The sequence below is a fragment of the Callorhinchus milii genome, unplaced genomic scaffold (genome assembly GCF_018977255.1).
Source record: "Callorhinchus milii isolate IMCB2004 unplaced genomic scaffold, IMCB_Cmil_1.0 Scaffold5, whole genome shotgun sequence".
Taxonomy (NCBI): Eukaryota; Metazoa; Chordata; class Chondrichthyes; order Chimaeriformes; family Callorhinchidae; genus Callorhinchus; species Callorhinchus milii.
The window spans coordinates 47,956,046-47,974,014 of record NW_024704746.1 but is presented as its reverse complement, the minus strand read 5'-3'; the positions used below and the strand labels follow the sequence as shown (position 1 = coordinate 47,974,014).

Here is a 17,969-nt window from a genome sequence, read left to right as displayed (position 1 = left end):
TGCTCATAGTGAGCTGGTATTGATCTGCCACCTGCAAGAGTATAATAATCACCCCCACCCACCCATGGATCAGATAGGTGTCCTGCTCCTGGCTGCCATTGGTGCTAGACAAGATTCATCCTCCGACTCCACAGTGTATCCGGGACGGTCCCATGCACTGCACTGCTGGTGGGAGGGTCTGTCCATCAGTGGCTCAGACAGCAAGCGAGCGTCAGTCTGATCCATCCCAGATTGTGAATCACCAGATAGTTATCTCTATTCATTTCCACTGACACTCCTCAAATAGGAAATTGCAGGGTGTGGCACCACATTTAACGGAAGATTATCAGACATGCTTGTCAGCTTTCTCCACTGATCTAAGCAGTGGTTGGTGTTTTGGCCACTGGTTTCCAGCCGCGCCAGTAGACTTGTACAAGTCTGGTTTTGGTCTGGCACTTTTTCCCCCATTTTCTCTTCAAACGCAAACAAATCAGGAAAGAATTGAGAATTGGATTTGATCCATGAGAGCTCTTTGCATGGAGGAGTTATGTTACTCTGGAGCTGCCTGCCCAAAGAGCTATACTCTAAAAATGCCCTGGAATCACTTTAAAACTCTTCTGATTGTGCCCAGAGTTTCTGTCTCCTGTCTCCATTCTTCCTGTGATTACAAACCAATCCCCAGCCAGAGAGCACAAAGCTGACTTGGCCACAGGCTGCTGAGAAGGATACCTCCCCCATCAATCCACTATATCGTCAATATGAACCTATCTCAAACCCATCCTTGTTGATTTCAGAGAGAGTTGTGGCCCTGCAGGAGGTCTGTAGCATAGTGGTTAGCGTGCTTGCCTCGCTAGCGAGAGGACCCGGGTTCGATTCTCGGACAGGGCGAAATGTTAGGCAAGTTTCCTTACTCCACACACCTCTGTTTACCCAGCAGTAAGTAGGAACTCGGTAATTATTCGATTGGTGGATCGCTTTCCAGAGGTAATAATCCCTCCAAAATAATGTGGTCACTCAATCACGACTGTTTGTAGGACATTGGCGTGTGCAATTGGCTGCCGCAAAAAATACACTGTTTACAATATATTCTGTGAAGTAGGTTGAGATGTCTCAACGACATAATAAGATGCTATATCAAAAGCAAGGCTTATTATGATTATTATTTTTATTATTATGTCACCTATCTCAGCACACACGAACCCCTGTACATGGACCCCGGGCCAGCATCCCAGAAAGGCCTGTACAGCAGCTAAGCTAGTAGGGACACTCACATGTAAGCTTTATAATTGTTCCCGATCTTCTGAATTCTGATGTCGTATTTGGAGTCGATGAACGGCTCGGTGGTTGCATAGGTTTTGGCCAGAGCCACAACACTGGCAATGTCCTGGAAGTCATAATGGTTTTCAACCTTGACCTGTGAGAGCCAAAGCCCACGTAAGCCAGAGAAAGAATGAAGAGCAGGGTTAGAGACACACTGGCACTCTGTTCATACAAGACAGACCTTATGCATGTCTTTATGGTATGACTAAAGACAAAGAGCTGGAGTTCACCAAGATACTGCCAACATGTGTCTGCCTACTAGGCGAGGTGTTTTGGCCACAATTTTCCCATTCCTCTTCTGAACCATTGACTCATGATGAGATTTGGTTTCCAGTAACTCACCCAAGTACTGAACTCTATGTGTGAGCTGAGACAGTGAGTCTGATCAGGCTATTAGAACTGGAGAGGAGCGTCCCACCCCAGTGGAGGGCTTTGAAGGCGAGGACGAGGATTTTAAACTCTATCCTCTGGGGTATGGGGATCCAGTAGAGCCAGGCGAGGGTGGAGGTGATGGGGTCAGGAGCTTGGTGAAGGGCAAGAGTGATTCACTTTGAGGCAAAGAGTGTGTAGAATGGATAGAAGAACAAACCTGAGGAAATGTCTCCACAATTCAATGTCTCAGGGGTAATGAATAGGAGGATGGGTACGAGAGGGAGCAATAGTGTAAACCAGAGGGAAGGTTTAGGCATGTGGAACCGATGAGGGGAAGAAGATGAAAACTTTGGATACACATACCAAATCCATTTATTCATCAAATTGCAAGAATTGTTTGAAAATTTCTGAACTATTTATTGGCTGAAGCCTTGCAGATTGTCCCCAAGTCTCTCTCGCTTCGACAGATCTTACCTTTCCCATGCCTGCGTGAGCATGTCCCAATTTTACCACCACTGGGAAACTGGGAATTGTCAGCTGAAACAGAAACAAAAACAAAGCATTCATCACCTTCAGTCCTGTGTACTTCTTCCAGTTACCTTTTATGCAATAAACAAATCAAACACTGTGTAATTCATTCTCTGTTCCATGTCCATCTATCTTTAACAGTGAACGTGGCTGGAATGTGCCGCTAAATTTTTTCAGGAAATTTACGATTATGTCTGTGATCTTACAGTCTGTTCTGAGTTTGACTTTGGAGTTTCCCTTTCTTTGAAATCACAATTTGGTCTAACTCAGTCAATGTTATTCTCGCGGTCCAGGTTGCTGTCTGAGCCAATGAAATATGACGAGCTACATATGTGTGAAAATGATCCCAGCTGCTCATTGCAAAACTCCCACAAGCTTGGAATCTCACTGATCCCTGGGCTGAGTGGGTGGGGTATGGTGGTGGGGCCATCTCACAGCTTGTGGCATTGTGTCTGAATGACTGAGGGTCAGACATGGGTGGTCGCAGTCCACACAGAACAAGAGCTGCCCACTTTCAGAAACTGGCCTGCGCAAACTAAACAGAGAATTCCTGGAAGAGGTGCCATCTGGACCGCGTCTGACATTGGGCCTTTGTGATCGCTCCAGTCACGTCAGGAGATGGCCCATTTACAGAGCTGACCACACAACTCTCTGTGTCAGATGTAAACGCATTCCTTCCTGGACACATGTATGCTTATAGTTTTGTTCCCAGTAATGTCTGGTGTGCCCACGGTCTGTCTCCAGCAGGTTTGTTGTTTCACTGAATGACTAACTGAGTTCATCCCCTGTGAGTCCCCTTCACTGCTCCTGCCCTCCTTGTGAATATTCATATCCTGACTCCAAGAGAGATTAAACTCAACCTGTCAATGCTCAGTGTTATATAATACACTGTTATATAATGCTACTCACTCACCTCTTGTTAAGGTTTTACATTGGGAGCCTCTGGTGATAAATGCTATGTAATATAGCATCCCCTCCCCATTGCCTCCCCACCCCTCCCCCATCTATCATAATGTAACATCAGTGCACAAGAATTTGCTCCCACGAGGCTTACAATCTTCTCCGGTATGGGATGTTCTCATGTAAATAACTGGAATAAAACAGTTTTTATGGGAGGCTGATAACCTGAGCTGAGTGGAGCAGGAGTTCANTTTTTTTAGCAAAAATATATCCATTCATCCAGGGTCAGATCATGTGTCCGGATTTCCATTCTCAGACCTCCCTCATTCACTATCATATCATTTCTCTTGATCTTAAAGCACTTGTCTGTTCTTTTTTACCTGATGATAACTTATTTCTCCACATTAGCTTCACCACATCAACAACGTGCATGAATATAGCACCCCTCACGGGGAATGGCACCTTTCATTTTATTTCAAAAGAAATAGTTTGTTGTCCCAGCTGGAAGGATGCACGGACTTGGTTAATGAGCCTGTCGTGTCTGCCACCCATTGCACACATTGATTGAAACCCGTGGATACAGACATGGAGCCTGTACAGACCTTAATCTCCCTCTCCTTGACTGCGAGTGTGAGCTCCCAAATCGTGGGGGATGAGGATATCGGCCTGTCATCAGATGTCCTAACTTTACTGAATATAGAGGACCAGTAATTATATGTATTTGTACTGGGTGAGGGTTGGGGGGGGAGGTGATGATAGAGGTGTTACTCTATATAAATGAAGACATTATTTTAAAACAGAACGTTTATAATTATCGACCTAATAGTGATAGAGTCCTAACCAGAGCTACACTGCAGCTTTAAGAAGGCAGTTTACAGATCCCTGTAATTTTCCTTTCCTGAAAACAAAAACAGATGAAAGTTCAAATTAAGGCGATCCAAGAGGTTCAGTGTCAGTGCAAATCCAAATCAGAAGTGCTGTACGTTCAGTGTCTGAGCTGTGTGACCATCGCACCAGTCTAGAGCAAAACCAGAATAGAAGCAGTTCTGCTCAGAGTCTAATGCAGAACCAGAGCAGGAGGGTCTTAGGTTAAATCATTGCTCTTTGCTGTGGCAGCTACTCTCAGTATTGCACCTGCCAGTGACAAGGGCTGAGGAGAGGATAAAACAGCTGGATTTGTTCCTCAGTCTTGAGGGACACCTCCCTCACCACACACGCTCTCCCTCATCCCCCCACACATTATAAAATGTGCATCTGTGGTCATCGAATCAGGCTGGGCCACGACAGTCACACAGCCTGCCGGCACTCACTGTCCAGTGTACACGTGGAGAACAGACAGACCCCGATCAATGGTACGAAAGCATGGTTCTGCGCGTCCAGGAGAAGAATGTTAGAGGGGAAATAGAGTCTTATGAAACACATTGTTAGATAGAAATAAAATCCTTTCTTTGTATCACTTTATTTATTTTCGTCTTGTTTCTCTAGGACAATAATCCTCCAGCTGTTTGTGGGACATTGCTGTTTGCATATTGGTTGCTGCGTTTGCCTACAAATCCATGTATACAAATCCATCTATACTTTACAGAAACTCTGTGAAGAGCTTTGAGCCATTCTCGGTGTTAATAAAAGCTATATTAAATGCAAGGATTATTGTTAGAATTATTATCAACAAGAAGGTGTATATTGTACATGAAAGATAGAGGCTTGAAGGGGAATGGCCATAGTGGGATTGAATGAACAGTGTTTTGAGAACCGATGCAGACTTGATGAGTTAAATGGCTTCCTTCTGTGCCATAAATGTCTCTGATTTCACCTACAAAATACCCACAATGACAGCAGTTTACATTGCAGCACTTTGAGATGTCTCAATGACGTGATAAGGCAGTGGATCAAATGCAAGGATGATCATCATCATAAATAGAGAGACGAGTCTTGCATTGGTTTCTCGCTCTCTCCCACCTCCCAGTAAGAGCCGCTGACTGGATGTATGGGGAGGATGTCAGTGGCTGTGAACGAGTACTATTGCGCTTTCAGCCACTACGCCCCGAAACTCTGGAACACTTGCTCTATCCCTCCGCCTTGCTCCCTTCCTTCCCCATCTTCAGGTTGTGCCTGAAGACCTTCCTCTTTGACTGTATCTACAGTCATCTCCCCTTGGTGTTGTGTACTGCCACTGTCAAGCGATCTGGGACGCTAACCTGAGTGAGGGGTATTATATAAATGTAAGTTGTTGTTGTATTGGTGACTTTCGTCAACGTCTTCACTCCTGCAGATCTAAATTCCTCAACCTCCCTGGGCTCTCCCTCAGAATCACCATACCAGTGCGCAACCTAGGCAGCCGGTTCGATCCCTAACTGTCCTTCTTCCCCCACATCGGTCCCTGACCAGGACCGCCTTCTGCCATTTCCGCCACATTTCTCACCTCCGACCATACCTTACCCCAAATGCAGCCGAAACCTTCGTGCATGCGGTTGTCACCTCTCACTTGGATTACTCCAACGCACTTCTCGTCAATCCCCCAACTCCACCATTCACAAGATCCAGTTCATTCAAAACTCTGCTGCCCGCATACTGACCCAGACCAAACTCCATACCCACATCTCACCAGTTCTGGCCAGGCTCCACTGGCTCCCCATCACCGAATGGATTGACTTCAAGATCCTCACACTCTGACCTCCTCACTCTCCAATCAACCACCCGGCACCTCTGCTCGACTGGCACCGGCCTCCTGCTCATCCCTCATACCCTCCGCCCCACCAATGGAGGTTGTGCTTTCACGCAAACTCTGAAACACTCTCCCTCAATCCCGCCACCTTGTCCACTCTCTCCCCTCTTCCAAATCCCGCCTAAAAACTTTCCTTTTCAACCGTGCTTAGGGCCATCTCCTCCCTCCCCCGGGCTCGGAGTCAGGCTCCACCACTGTTAAGTGCTCTGAGACACTTCCCTGCATGTTGGGCGCTATATAAGTGCAAGTTGTTGTTGAACCAACCGACCAGGAAATGGGATTGTTGAGGTTTCCCAGCGCACAGTGCTTCACGTGCCCCCACTTTAAATCTTTAACACCAGGGAGCCATCGAGTGACTTAAAATCCACTTTCTTCCCACCAAAGTTTTAACAAAACACAGCAACACTCTTGATTGCAGGGAGCAGCTCTGTGGATTTTGTTCTGCACAAGAACTGGTTGTTTCTTTTTAAATGCACTGTTTTTCAATGATGAAGGAAACATCTGTTTGAGCTTAAACAACTGAGGGTGGAGGTCTGAGCTGAAAAGAATACTGGAGTGCAGCTTTTGAATGTTTAGGGCTCCTGTGAAAGATGAACGAATTAATGACAAATGCTGGGTTCTGAGATCCTTTACTCCACCCTCTTGTTTAGTGTTATAGATTACCCTGAGACACTCTGTTCACCAGGAAACACAATGAGGTTGTTAGTGGATGGTGGCAAATAGTCATGGGTCACGTGAACAAATTATTTATTATTATTGGAAGATAGTGAGGTAAAGTTGGGTTATGTTTAATGGGACTCAGTTACTGAATAACACTGAATGTTATTCAGAGGTGGAGGATTTGATGGAATAATAGCCAGAGGGAAAGAAGGGAAATAATGGAGGGCAGATTTACTGAAACTGCGGGACAGTTCTTTTTATTGTAAGGATAGCATTAAAAGGCTGGTAGTTTGTTTGCCAGGGGCTAAGGTTGCAGATTTTAAAGATACAGAGAATAAGCTGGTTTAGAGAAACAAATGAGCCGGTGGAATAGATCATGTGGGAATTCAAGTGATTCGAGTTGCTCAAAACACCAGGAAAACTTGCTCAGAAATTGAAGGGGACGTAATCTAAAATGTGATGATGTTGGGTTTTTAACCAACTGGGACTAACTTTGAGGTAAACTAGGTTAATCCTGTAGTGTATTGGTTAGAGCACTCGCCTCACAAGCAAGAGGCTCTGGGTTCGATTCTCAGGCACAGCAAAATCGTAGGCAAGTTTCCTTACTCCACATGCTTCTGTTTACTTAGCAGTAAGTAGGATACCAGTTGTTGGTTGATTGGCAGATCGCTTTCTGGGGTAGTAATCCCTTCAAATAATAATAAGTAATTTGGTCACTCGATCCACAACTATTTGTGGGACATTGCTGTGTGCAATTGGCTGCCGCATTTCACCTACAAAATAAACAGTCAATTCATTTTACAGTATATTCTGTGAATATACTTTGAGACGTCTCAATGTCATGATAAGGCACTGTATAAAATGCAAGGATTATTATTATTAGTCCAAGAGAGACAGACTGCATCTTTACCTAGCTGGCAGACTAGCTGCTAGAATAGAAGCAGGAACTCAACCCAGAACTAGGTGGAGGACTGGACTAGTTCTGTGGGCAATCAGGTGATGAGAAGAGATGATAAAGCAGAGCAATGAGCCACAGTATCAGCAGAAGTGAAAATGTAATGAAGGTATGGTGCTAACAATGGTGTCTGAGTCTTCAGATTCTATACCCCTAACTTCTGCAACTCCTCTCTCTAGCTTTCCGTTTCCCCCACCTCTACTTTCCATCTGACTTTAAATTCTGTCTTAAAATCTACCTCTTCGACCTGGCTTACGGTCACATCTCCCTGCTTATGTCCTACCCTATCACTGCAAAGCCCACTGAGCTATTATTCTACGCAAAGGGCATTGTATAGATAGATGCGAGTTGTTGTATTTCTGAATGAGAGAGACTAAATCACGGGTTTCAGAGGGCAGATTTTGAGGCAATGCAAAACAAGTCAAAAGAGCTGAATTAGTGGACAATGTGGTGAGAGTTCTAAAAGTGGAAGATAGTTAAGGATTTGTTGGTGAGGTGCACTCAAATGTATTTCAGACAAATTAAGACAGATCAAAGAGCAACAGAGAGCAGTGTGGTTGAGCATCAGGGAACACAATGGGATTTGGGGTAAGCAGAAGACTCTAAAATATAGAAGGGATCTGGTAGTCAGAGCAATCTGGTAAATTATAAAGACAAGCAACAGCACATTTTTTTTAAAAAAGGCAACTGCAGAGCCCAAGAGAAATATTGTACACCTCCAGCAACACTGAAGGCTTGTTCGAATATGTGCTCAGGAAAAGAAGGGGTGAAAGAAAAGGATTGATTCACCGAAAATCCACAGTGGGAAACTGGAAACGGCTGGTAAAGAAACAGCAACTCGAAATTATTACTTTCTCTCTGCAATAGTAATAATCCTTGCATTTTATATAGCGCCTTATCACGTTGTATTGTAAAGTGAATTGACTGTATTTTCTAGGCGAAACGTGGCAACCAATTGCTCACAGCAGTGAACCACAAACAGCCATGAAGTTTTTCTTTTGGAGGAATTATTACCCCCGGAAATCAACTAACAACCGGGTTCCTACTTACTTCTGGTTACTCTATTTGTTGGAATGAGAAGAATCAAAGACTAGATTTCAAGTATCGGGAATCAAAGTTAAGAGTAAAGACTAAAAAAAGTTGCTTCTTGCATCTGGAGAAATGAAGTCTGAGGTGCATTAATTGAAGTTTAATTGAAGTTTTCAAGAGTATGAAGGGAATTCAGTAAATTAATCCAGGTCCATTGTTCACTCTGGCCAAGTGCTTAGGTATCAGGGGGCGCAAGTTAGAAATGTAGAAAGTTAGAGGTAAGGAGGGAAGTCAGGCAGAAACTGCTTCATTCGTGGGATGGCAGATGCGTGGAATGTTACCAGGGATATGATATAAATGTGCTTGAGGAAAAAGGATATGCTTACTGGATGGAGGGAGTGAGAGAGGGGTTGAGGGATATGGTGAGAGCCAGCAGCTAAGTAGGTTGATGTACAAATCAGGGCTAAACTTGCCAGCCTTTCGCTGTCCTTAAATATCCTTTTTATGCCAACTGGCCTCGGTGTCTCTGGACTAGTTCAGAAAGGGAAAAACTGCCCAGGATTCTCTCTCCTGGCCATGCTGGAAATTATGTGTGTGTGTTCATGTCAAGGGAGAGCAGGATCAGGCTCGGCTGTGAACACCTTTATTGGCAGATGGTTTGCTAATATTCACTGGCTGGGCTTGTACAGCTGAGGCACATGTCAGTGTCCAATCACTTTGCTACAGGTTTGTAGGACACAGGCGGACTTGATAGTTGCCTCTATAATAGTAATAATAATAATCTTTGCTTTTGATATAGCGCCCTATCACATCCTTGAGACGTCTCAAAGTGCTTTGCAGAATACACTGTGAAGTGAATTGACTGTATTTTTTGAGCGAAATGTGGCAGCCAATTGCGCCCAGTAGTGTCCCACAAACACTCGTGGATTGAGTGACCAAACTCACCCCCGTGAAGAGCATGAAGATGACAGCTTTTTATAGCAGCCAAAATAATATGAAGAGAATTACGAGATCACTCTGAGGTCTTGTCCCTGATCTCTGTCGTGCATTCCATCCTCTCTCCCCACTGCCTCCCACTATCACTTCCTCCTATTGCCTCCCTCTATCGTCTTCCTCCCTCCTCCCCCCCCATCATCGAGCTGCATGATCACCCATTGCTTCTTTCCTCCATGACCAGAGTCTGAAAGAAACGGACTCCAAATGGCTGCACTGTCTGACAGGAGCAATGCTCGCTGGGAGGACACAGAGCAACTTTCTGGAGTAACAACAGCTTGCTGCGCTGGAAGGGCTGAGTGACCTCATTTCACATGCACCACCGTCTGTCGTCCTTGGCCGGCGATGACTGAGCCCTGAGCGCAGATACTAAAATAGTCTCTGTCACACAAAATGAACTGAACTCAACCTCCTCTATTTTTTTCTAAATGTTATATTCAATTGTTTTCCAGCTGTCTCTTCCACATCATTTTTGTTCGGCTGCTTTACAGCTAAGCCCGGTCATTGCAACTTTATTTTCGTTCATCTAAACTTATCTGGCTGCTTCAAAGAAAAACATACTTTGACCCTTTCCTCTCCCCATTCCCTCTGTTGCCCAGCCTATGTTACACAAAAGGTGGTTGCCTCCGATATCAGAAAACACAAGATTGGTCTGCTTCAACCACCCTTTCTGGTAACCTGTTCCAGTTGTTGATTACTCTCTGAGTAAAAAAAAACTTCCTGGTATCTGTCCTGAAATTTTCCTTTACAACTCTAAAGAAATTGTGTTGCTGGAAGTGAGGACTGGCAGCAGGACTGACCACTGCAGAGATGAAAGTAATAATATTTGGACCAGAAATTCTATGCAGTGGGAAAGAATGGGAATGTGTTAGGCCCATTGGAATTCTAATGCTTGAACCATCTGATCTTTGGAGTACACATGACTGGCCCCCAGATCACTTGCTGTGCAGACAATAAAGAGTGGGCAGCCATCCACTAAATCACAGGGGACTTTTATTCCTTCAGTGCAGGTGAGATTCAAAGCACAGGCATTTAAATACCATGTGGATAAGTACCTGCTGTGTAACCTTCCCCTTGATCTGCAGTTTTAGGAGGATTTAACTGCATAGATCAGCCTGGCTCAATGGTATTATTCGCGCCTCAAAGTCAGAAGAAATCAAAGTCAGAAGATTTTGAGCTCAAGCCCCACGTCATGATTTGGAATCACATACTAATGTAGTGCTTGGAGGGTATTGCATTGTCGGAGGTGCTGTCCTGTGGATGAGATGTTAAACCAAGGACCCAATTGCCTGTTCAGATGGATGTTAAAGGTCCCATGCCACTATTCAAAAAGATAATGGAGTTTCTCCCAGTGTCCTGGCCAACAAATCCCCCAAATAAAATCGGTCACTCATTCCATGGCTGATTGTGGGATATTACTGTGCGTTTTGCCCACAAATACAGTCAATCCACTTTACAGCATATCCTGTGAAGCGCTTTGAGATGTCTCAAAGATATGATAAGGTTCTAGATCAAATGCAAGGATTATTATTATATGTATTATTACCTAAGGACATTTTAGTCTTAAAGTGGCTCTGTCTGCACAAAAGCATCACACCTACAAATGGAAGCAAGTGTTGTTAACATACAACATGAAACAATCTTTGAGATCACAGTGAATTGGAGTCTATGAGTGGACACTACAATACGAAGAATTGGGTCTTCATTGTCAGAGGTGCCATCCTTAGGATGAGATGTTAAACCGCCTGTTCTGATGGATGTTAACGATCCCATCCACTATTTGAAAAGAGAAAGGAGCTTTTCGTGGTATTCTGATTTCCAATCTCTCAGATCATTCACTTCATGTTTATGGGACATTGCTGGACACACACTGGCTGCCACATTCTCCTACAAAATACACAATCACTACACCTCACAGTATATCGCACCAAGTGCTTTTAGACATCCTCCCGATATGAAAGGCAAATCAAAAGTAAGGATTATTATTATAAACTAGATTAAAAATATACAATGTAAATTGCCTATGAAAGTTACAAGTCAAACCCATGCCTTGTTGGTTCTCTGTCTGACAGGCGCCTGTCAAAGAAACACCAGTTTGCGAAGGCAGTGCCTTTTAAACACCCTCTAATACATCAAGGTCAATCTCTCTGAAAGAACTTCAGATACTGGTCGAACTACGAGCAAAGTCTCATCAGAATCCAAAGACTGGGCAGTAAACAAGAGTTCATTATGGCTTTGGTGGTGTGGAAGCTGGGGGTGGGGAGAGAGGCACTGCAATGTGATGGATTAATAAACCGCTGAACTGGCAGAGAGCTGCTTTTTATTTCATTATTACCAGGTTAAGCCGTTGCATCAAAGTGCCCCCTTGGCAATGGAACAATGCTGTGAGCTGGCAGCTTTAGACAGGAATATGTCGACTACAACACAGTTGAACCAAATTGCAGATTCCAGAGGCAAAACAGACAGACGTACTTCTGAAGTACTGATGAAGGGTCAGTACTTCATAAAGTTCTGACGAAGGGTCGTGGACCTGAAACCTTGACTCACTTTCCTTTCTTCATAGATGCTGCCTGATCTGCTGAGTGTTCCCAGCGACTTCTGTTTTTGTTTCAGATTTCCAGCATCTGCAGTATTTTGCATTTTGAGATGTACTTCTTATTTTTTGGTCTGCAGGACCATCAATCTGTCTTTTATTTTGTTTTCCTGCACCCCCCACTCCTACCCTTAAATTGCTTCTACCTTATATAAAAGGACCAGATGTCTGCTGAGTGAGGCTACCCGGGTGCAGAAAGTCTGCACTGATCCACGCTGATACCAGTACAAGCATCAGTGGGCATTCACAGACAATCTTCATCCCCCCATACACCCCATGGGGTCCAGTGGTGTAGTGGTTAGTGCGTTCGCCTCACAATTGAGAGTACCTGGGTTTGAGTGCCGGGCAGGGTGAGACCTTAGGCAAGTTTCTTTATTCTACACAACTCTGTTTACCTAGAAGTAAGCAGGAACCCGTTTGTTAATCGATTGGCAGATTAATAATAATCCCTCAAAAAAAATTTGGGTGGTACAATCCACGACTGTTCGTGGGAGACTGCTGTGCTGCCACGTTTCGCTCACAAAATACACAGTCAATCCATTTTACAATATATTATGTGAAGTGCTTTGAGACGTCTCAGCACTGTATCAAATGCAAGCATTATTATCTTTATTATAACGAGACTCTTTCAGGGCGGTGTTTAAACGCCAGCCTCTCCTCTTCCTCAAGAGTGTATTCACCTTAGAGACCTTCTAAATAATTAAAGGATCAGTTATAAAGAATTCTGATTAGCTTCTCCTTATGATTCTCTTTATGTTTTTTTACTCCAGATTCCAGAAACACCAATTTGTATTTAAACTGTGAGAGCTGGTAGCTAAGCACCATCCCCTCATTGACTGAATGTGTGTAGGGGCACAAATTTGTTAGTATTTCACTTTGTTACATTCTCTTGCTCTATTACTACCTGCTAAACAACTGGTTCCCTGTTGGCTACTAACAACAATAATAATAACATTTGAAATAGCACCTTGCATGTGGGGAGGAAACTTGCCCAAGATTTCGCTCAGCCCAGGAATTGAACCCGGGTCCTTTCGCTTGCGAGGCGACTATAATATACAGGGTGACCAAAAGGTCATGATACTCTTACAGTGTCTAATAATTCTTAAAGAAATTATGTTTTTTTTAAGATAATAGTGTAGTTATCATGACTTTCTGGTCACCTTGTAGATCTCATCTTATCTCCTGCCTGTTTAACCCCAACCACAATGTGGTCCAAGCGGTTCAGGTTGAGACACACACTGGGCAGCTGCAAGGTTCAGTTATCACCAAACCTTTTACAAATCCCCACCAACTCAACTCCAATGTTTAGTTCATTGGCATCAAGACAGTCTGAGGAAGAGAAAGAGGAGGAGGAGGAAAGTGAGAGACAGCACAGAGCTGCTTTGTGCAGGGCCAAGCCATACGAATTAGCTCACACATAACAATCCTGTTTGCTCTGCCTCTTACAAACAAAGCTTGGCTCAGCTTTGTGCTCCTTAATTAGGGGCCTTAGCTTCTCTCCAATGTGAAAGAAAAAGGGAGCAGAGGAAATCTCATTAGCATGCAGGGACAAGCAAGTCCCAACCGGCCAAGAGAATTCCATTTTATGCAGAGCCTCCTCCAAAACATACATTCCACTCCCGAATCCAATCCTTCTCAGTACCTGACCTGCACAGTAACAAGAGCTGCTTGATTCTTCCCAGTGGCTATGGCAACGGGCACATCTTACCCACACTGTAGAGTTGTTAAACAGAGACAGTGCTTTTTTAGAGATGGGAATATCTCAGTTTGACCGCAGACAGTTCTGTGGTGCTTATGACTTTGCGCAGTGGAGTTGAGACCTTCTGGAAAGAAACCTCAAATCCAGGATCCGCCACCACCATGACTCAGTTGGTAAAACCGTTATTACCCAATGTGAAATTGAGCTCTACAGACCTTGAAGTTCAGGATCATGCCACAATATAAGCCCAGTTTACGTTTCTCTGTCAGGGTGCTACAATTGGCAAAGACCAGCAAAGGCTCCCCTCACCTCTTTTGATCACTGCTGGCGATAAAGTTCGAGTGAACATTGGGTAAGGACAGGATTAGGTTCTGCTGTAATGTTCCCCCGCAGCTGGCTATCCTGCCAGCACTCACTGCCAAGTTCATTACACATGAATTATGGCCACTTTATAATATATAATAATAATCCTTGCATTTGATATAGTGCCTTAACAAGCTGTTGAGATGTTTCAAAACAGTTCACAGTATTTTGCTGTGAATTGCATGATAGTGACTGTATAATTTGTAGGCAAAGGTGATCGCGGCAGCCAATCTGCACATAGCAATGTGCTACAAACAGCCATGGAATGAGTGACCGATTTTATTTGGGAGATTGTAGGCCAGGACACCAGGAGAAACACCCTTCTCTTTTTGAATAGTGCCATGGGATATTTAACATCCACCTAAACAGGCAGATGGAATCTCAATTTAACATCACATTGAAAAGAAGTCAGCTCCAGGAATGCTGCACACCGCCAGCACTGGTATTGAAGTGTCAACATAGACTGTGAGTTCAAAGTCCCAAAGGTGAGAGTGCTAACAATTGCATCAGGTTGACACACCAGGCTTTGGTGAGCTGTGGCAGTGAGCTTCATTGAGACGAGAGGAAGAAAATCACCATGTTATCCTGACCTCCTGTCAATGCCCCTCAGGGATCTGATGTGTGGGTTTCGTTAAAGAGTTAATAAATTACAGATCCCGCAAGTATCCGATGTGTCTGGTGACGACCTGCTGGTATTTCGCTCCAATACTCATATCTGGCCTCTGGAGCTATCTTCAGCCACCATCCAACTTCACACAGGTTGGAAATGAAATCTATGCAGTGAAAGAGTTCAAGCGGATCAGAGTGACAGTCCTGTACTTAGGTTTGTGCGGGATTCAGTGTTTCCGTATCTTTTTACAATTCCCACAAACTGGCCCCTCTCCTATTCCGCTGAGAACATGGAATAAATCGCATTAAAAGGCTGTCATGGTTTAGTCCCATAATTTGTGATGTGGTCTTAAATCCACTCCGTAAATCCCAAATATATTACTCACTCCCAACTGGCGGCTCATCTCAGTCTTAATTGGAATCCTGTCTTTTCTTGTGCAACTGAAGGCTGATATGTTCAAGTGTTAAAGAACAGTAGGTGATTGTCAAACAATATAAAATTGCTATAGGACCTCTTCATGGTTAATCCCAGACAGTGTACGATGATAGGTAGTTTGTGTAAGAGGGCATTATCAGTCAAGCCCGATCTTCACTCCAAGATAGTGGATTGGATTAATGCCTAGTAATTATAGCTTCAGCCCCAGCCCACCTTCTAGCAACTCTATATAATATAAAACTGTTTCAGAACCAAGTGTGCGAGCAATTGCTCTTTTGCCCAGGTGGGTATTAGTTATGTAGTGTCAACCTGCACAGAAAGTACTGCTGGGTTCTTTGAATGTAGGAAAAACGGGTGTGTAAAAGTAATCGCTGAACCGATTCCTCACTCACCCATACTTCGTGTTACACACCCTTGTTGGCCTTCTGAACTACTGGCTCCACAAGCTGCAGATAATCCAGAACTCTGCAACCCATGTCCTTTCCCGCACCAGGCTCTGTGACCCTATCACCCCCATCCTCGCCCAGCTCCACTGGCTCCCCATTACTCAGAGGATACAGTTCAAGATCCTAGTCCTCACCTTCAAAGCCATCCATGGCCTTGCTCCTCCTTACCTCTGTGACCTCCTAACCCCCTACCAACCTGTTTGCTCCCTCCGCTCAGCGGGCTTCAGCTTGCTTCACGTTCCCTGTCTTGCCTGCCCTACCATTGGCAGGTGGGCCTTTAGCCTCTCTGCCCCCACCCTCTGAAACTCCAACCGACAATCCCTCTCCCTTGCCTCCACCCTTGCCTCCTTCAAGACCCATCTCAAGATCTTCTTCTTCGATCGTGCCTTTGATCACCCTGCTATTGCTACCCTCCCCGCCCTCCACCCCTCATGATTCCAACCACCAGCTCGGGTGCCGATCCCTAACTGTCCAGCGCCTTGGGACATCCTCCTGATGTGAAAAGTGCTATAGAAATGTAATTTGTAGTAGTTGTTGTAGTTTCAACACCTTTCACAGGATGACGCCTCAAAGTGCCTCGCAGGATTTGCTGTAAAGTGTAGTATTTTGTAGGCGAATGCAGTGACCAATTTGCACACAGCAATGTCCCAAACTATCATGAATCAAAGATCGTCTGCCAGGACACCGGGAGAGACTCCCTTCATTTTTCGAAAAATGCCTTGTGATCTTCAACATTCACTAAAATAGGCAGCCAGGAGCTCAGGTCTCATCCAAAAACTGCACCTCTGACAGCACTGCAAAGTGTCAGCTTCGACTGTGAGCTCAAGTGCTGCCGTGGGACTTGAACCCACAACCTTCCGATTCAGAGGTGTGAATGTTACTGACTGAGTCAGGCTGACACCTGGCATCCAGACACACTGGGCGGCAGAGATTACTGGAGCATGAGCATGTTTGGATTCCCACCACCCAGAAGTTACTAGAGAGGGTCATTTACCTTATGGAATGGGGAGAAAAACGAAAAGTGGGTTAAAATAGGATAATGGAGTTCTGTAGCATATTGGATAGAGCACTCGCCTCGCAAGCGAGAGGACCCAGGTCCAGGTTCTATTGTCGGGGAGGACGAAACCTTAGACAAGTTTCCTTACTCCACATGTCTGTGTTTACTTAGCAGTAATTAGGAACCCTGTTGTTAGTCGATTGGTGCATCGCTTTCCTTGGATAATAATTCCTTCAAAAAAAAAATAATTTGGTCACTCAATTCACGACTGATTGTGAGACATTGTTGGTTGTGCAATTGGCTGCCGTGTTTCACTGACAAAATGTACAGTCACTACGCTTTACAGTATATCCTGTGAAGCGTTTTGAGACGTGTTAGTGCGTTATTTCAAATGCAACGATTATTATTATTACTATTGTAATTAGACACCAATAACGTAGCCTATGCGATCATCTGCTGTGTGTATTCCCTTACTGGAAGGTACATAAGCTAAATATTGGAAAAGGCCTGGCAAGGTTCAAAAAACTGGTGAGCAACGTACACCACTCAGATATTCCAGACAATGGCACACCACAGGACACACACATCTATTTCTATAAACTGAGGAGACTCGTATACCATGTTTCCCTTCAGGAAACCCATCCACCCTCGCGATTCAAAACAAAGTTCCAGCACACACCCCTCTCTTTTGTGGAACAGATGTTTCTCCAGGGAGAGAGCACCACCCACTCCTCAGTTCCCAAACATTTCATCTCATTCTTTCATGTCCCTGTTAACTCCCCAGGAACACACAGTTCAGCGGACTGGAAATGCCCCTCCTCTCACTCGCCCCCCCCAACTTCTGTCACTCCTATCATATTAGTCCTATTAAAACAAGGCATTTCACGATTCCACAGGGTCAACACAGTTTTTCAGAGAGAGAGGCAGAGAGAAAACAGAAAAAAAAGGAAAACAGAGATTGAGTAAGCAGAGAAAAAAGAAATAGGGAAAGAATAGGGAGAAGGGGAAACAAGATAATTAGAGAGCAAATAAACCGAGAAAATAGAGAGATAGAGAGGGGAGAGAGAAAAGAAGGGAAAATAAGCTGCTACTTGTATAATAATAATAATAATCCTTACATTTGTTACAGTGCCTTATAATTTGTGAAATCCTGTAGTTTAGTGGTTAGAACACTCGCTTCGCAAACGAGAGAACCCAGGTTCGATTCCCAGGTGGGGCAAAACGTTGAGCAAGTTTCCTTACTCTACACGGCTCTGTTTACCTAGCAGTAAGTAGGAACCCGATCGTTAGTCAATTGGTGGATCGTTTTTCCGGGGGTATTAATCCCTTCAAAAAAATGTAGTCACTCAATCCACGACTGTTTGT

General features: G+C 44.4%; 1 protein-coding gene across 1 annotated transcript in view; it reads right to left on the bottom strand.

The window, feature by feature from the left end:
• Positions 1 to 17,969, bottom strand: part of LOC103181814 (synapsin-3) — a 95,214-nt gene that overhangs the window by 12,120 nt on the left and 65,125 nt on the right. The window contains exons 7-8 of the mRNA XM_042335290.1: positions 2,146 to 2,208; positions 1,251 to 1,393 (exon numbers count right to left, since the gene is read on the bottom strand). Of these exons, the coding sequence (XP_042191224.1) occupies positions 1,251 to 1,393; positions 2,146 to 2,208 (206 nt within the window). The remainder of the gene's footprint in view (positions 1 to 1,250; positions 1,394 to 2,145; positions 2,209 to 17,969) is intronic.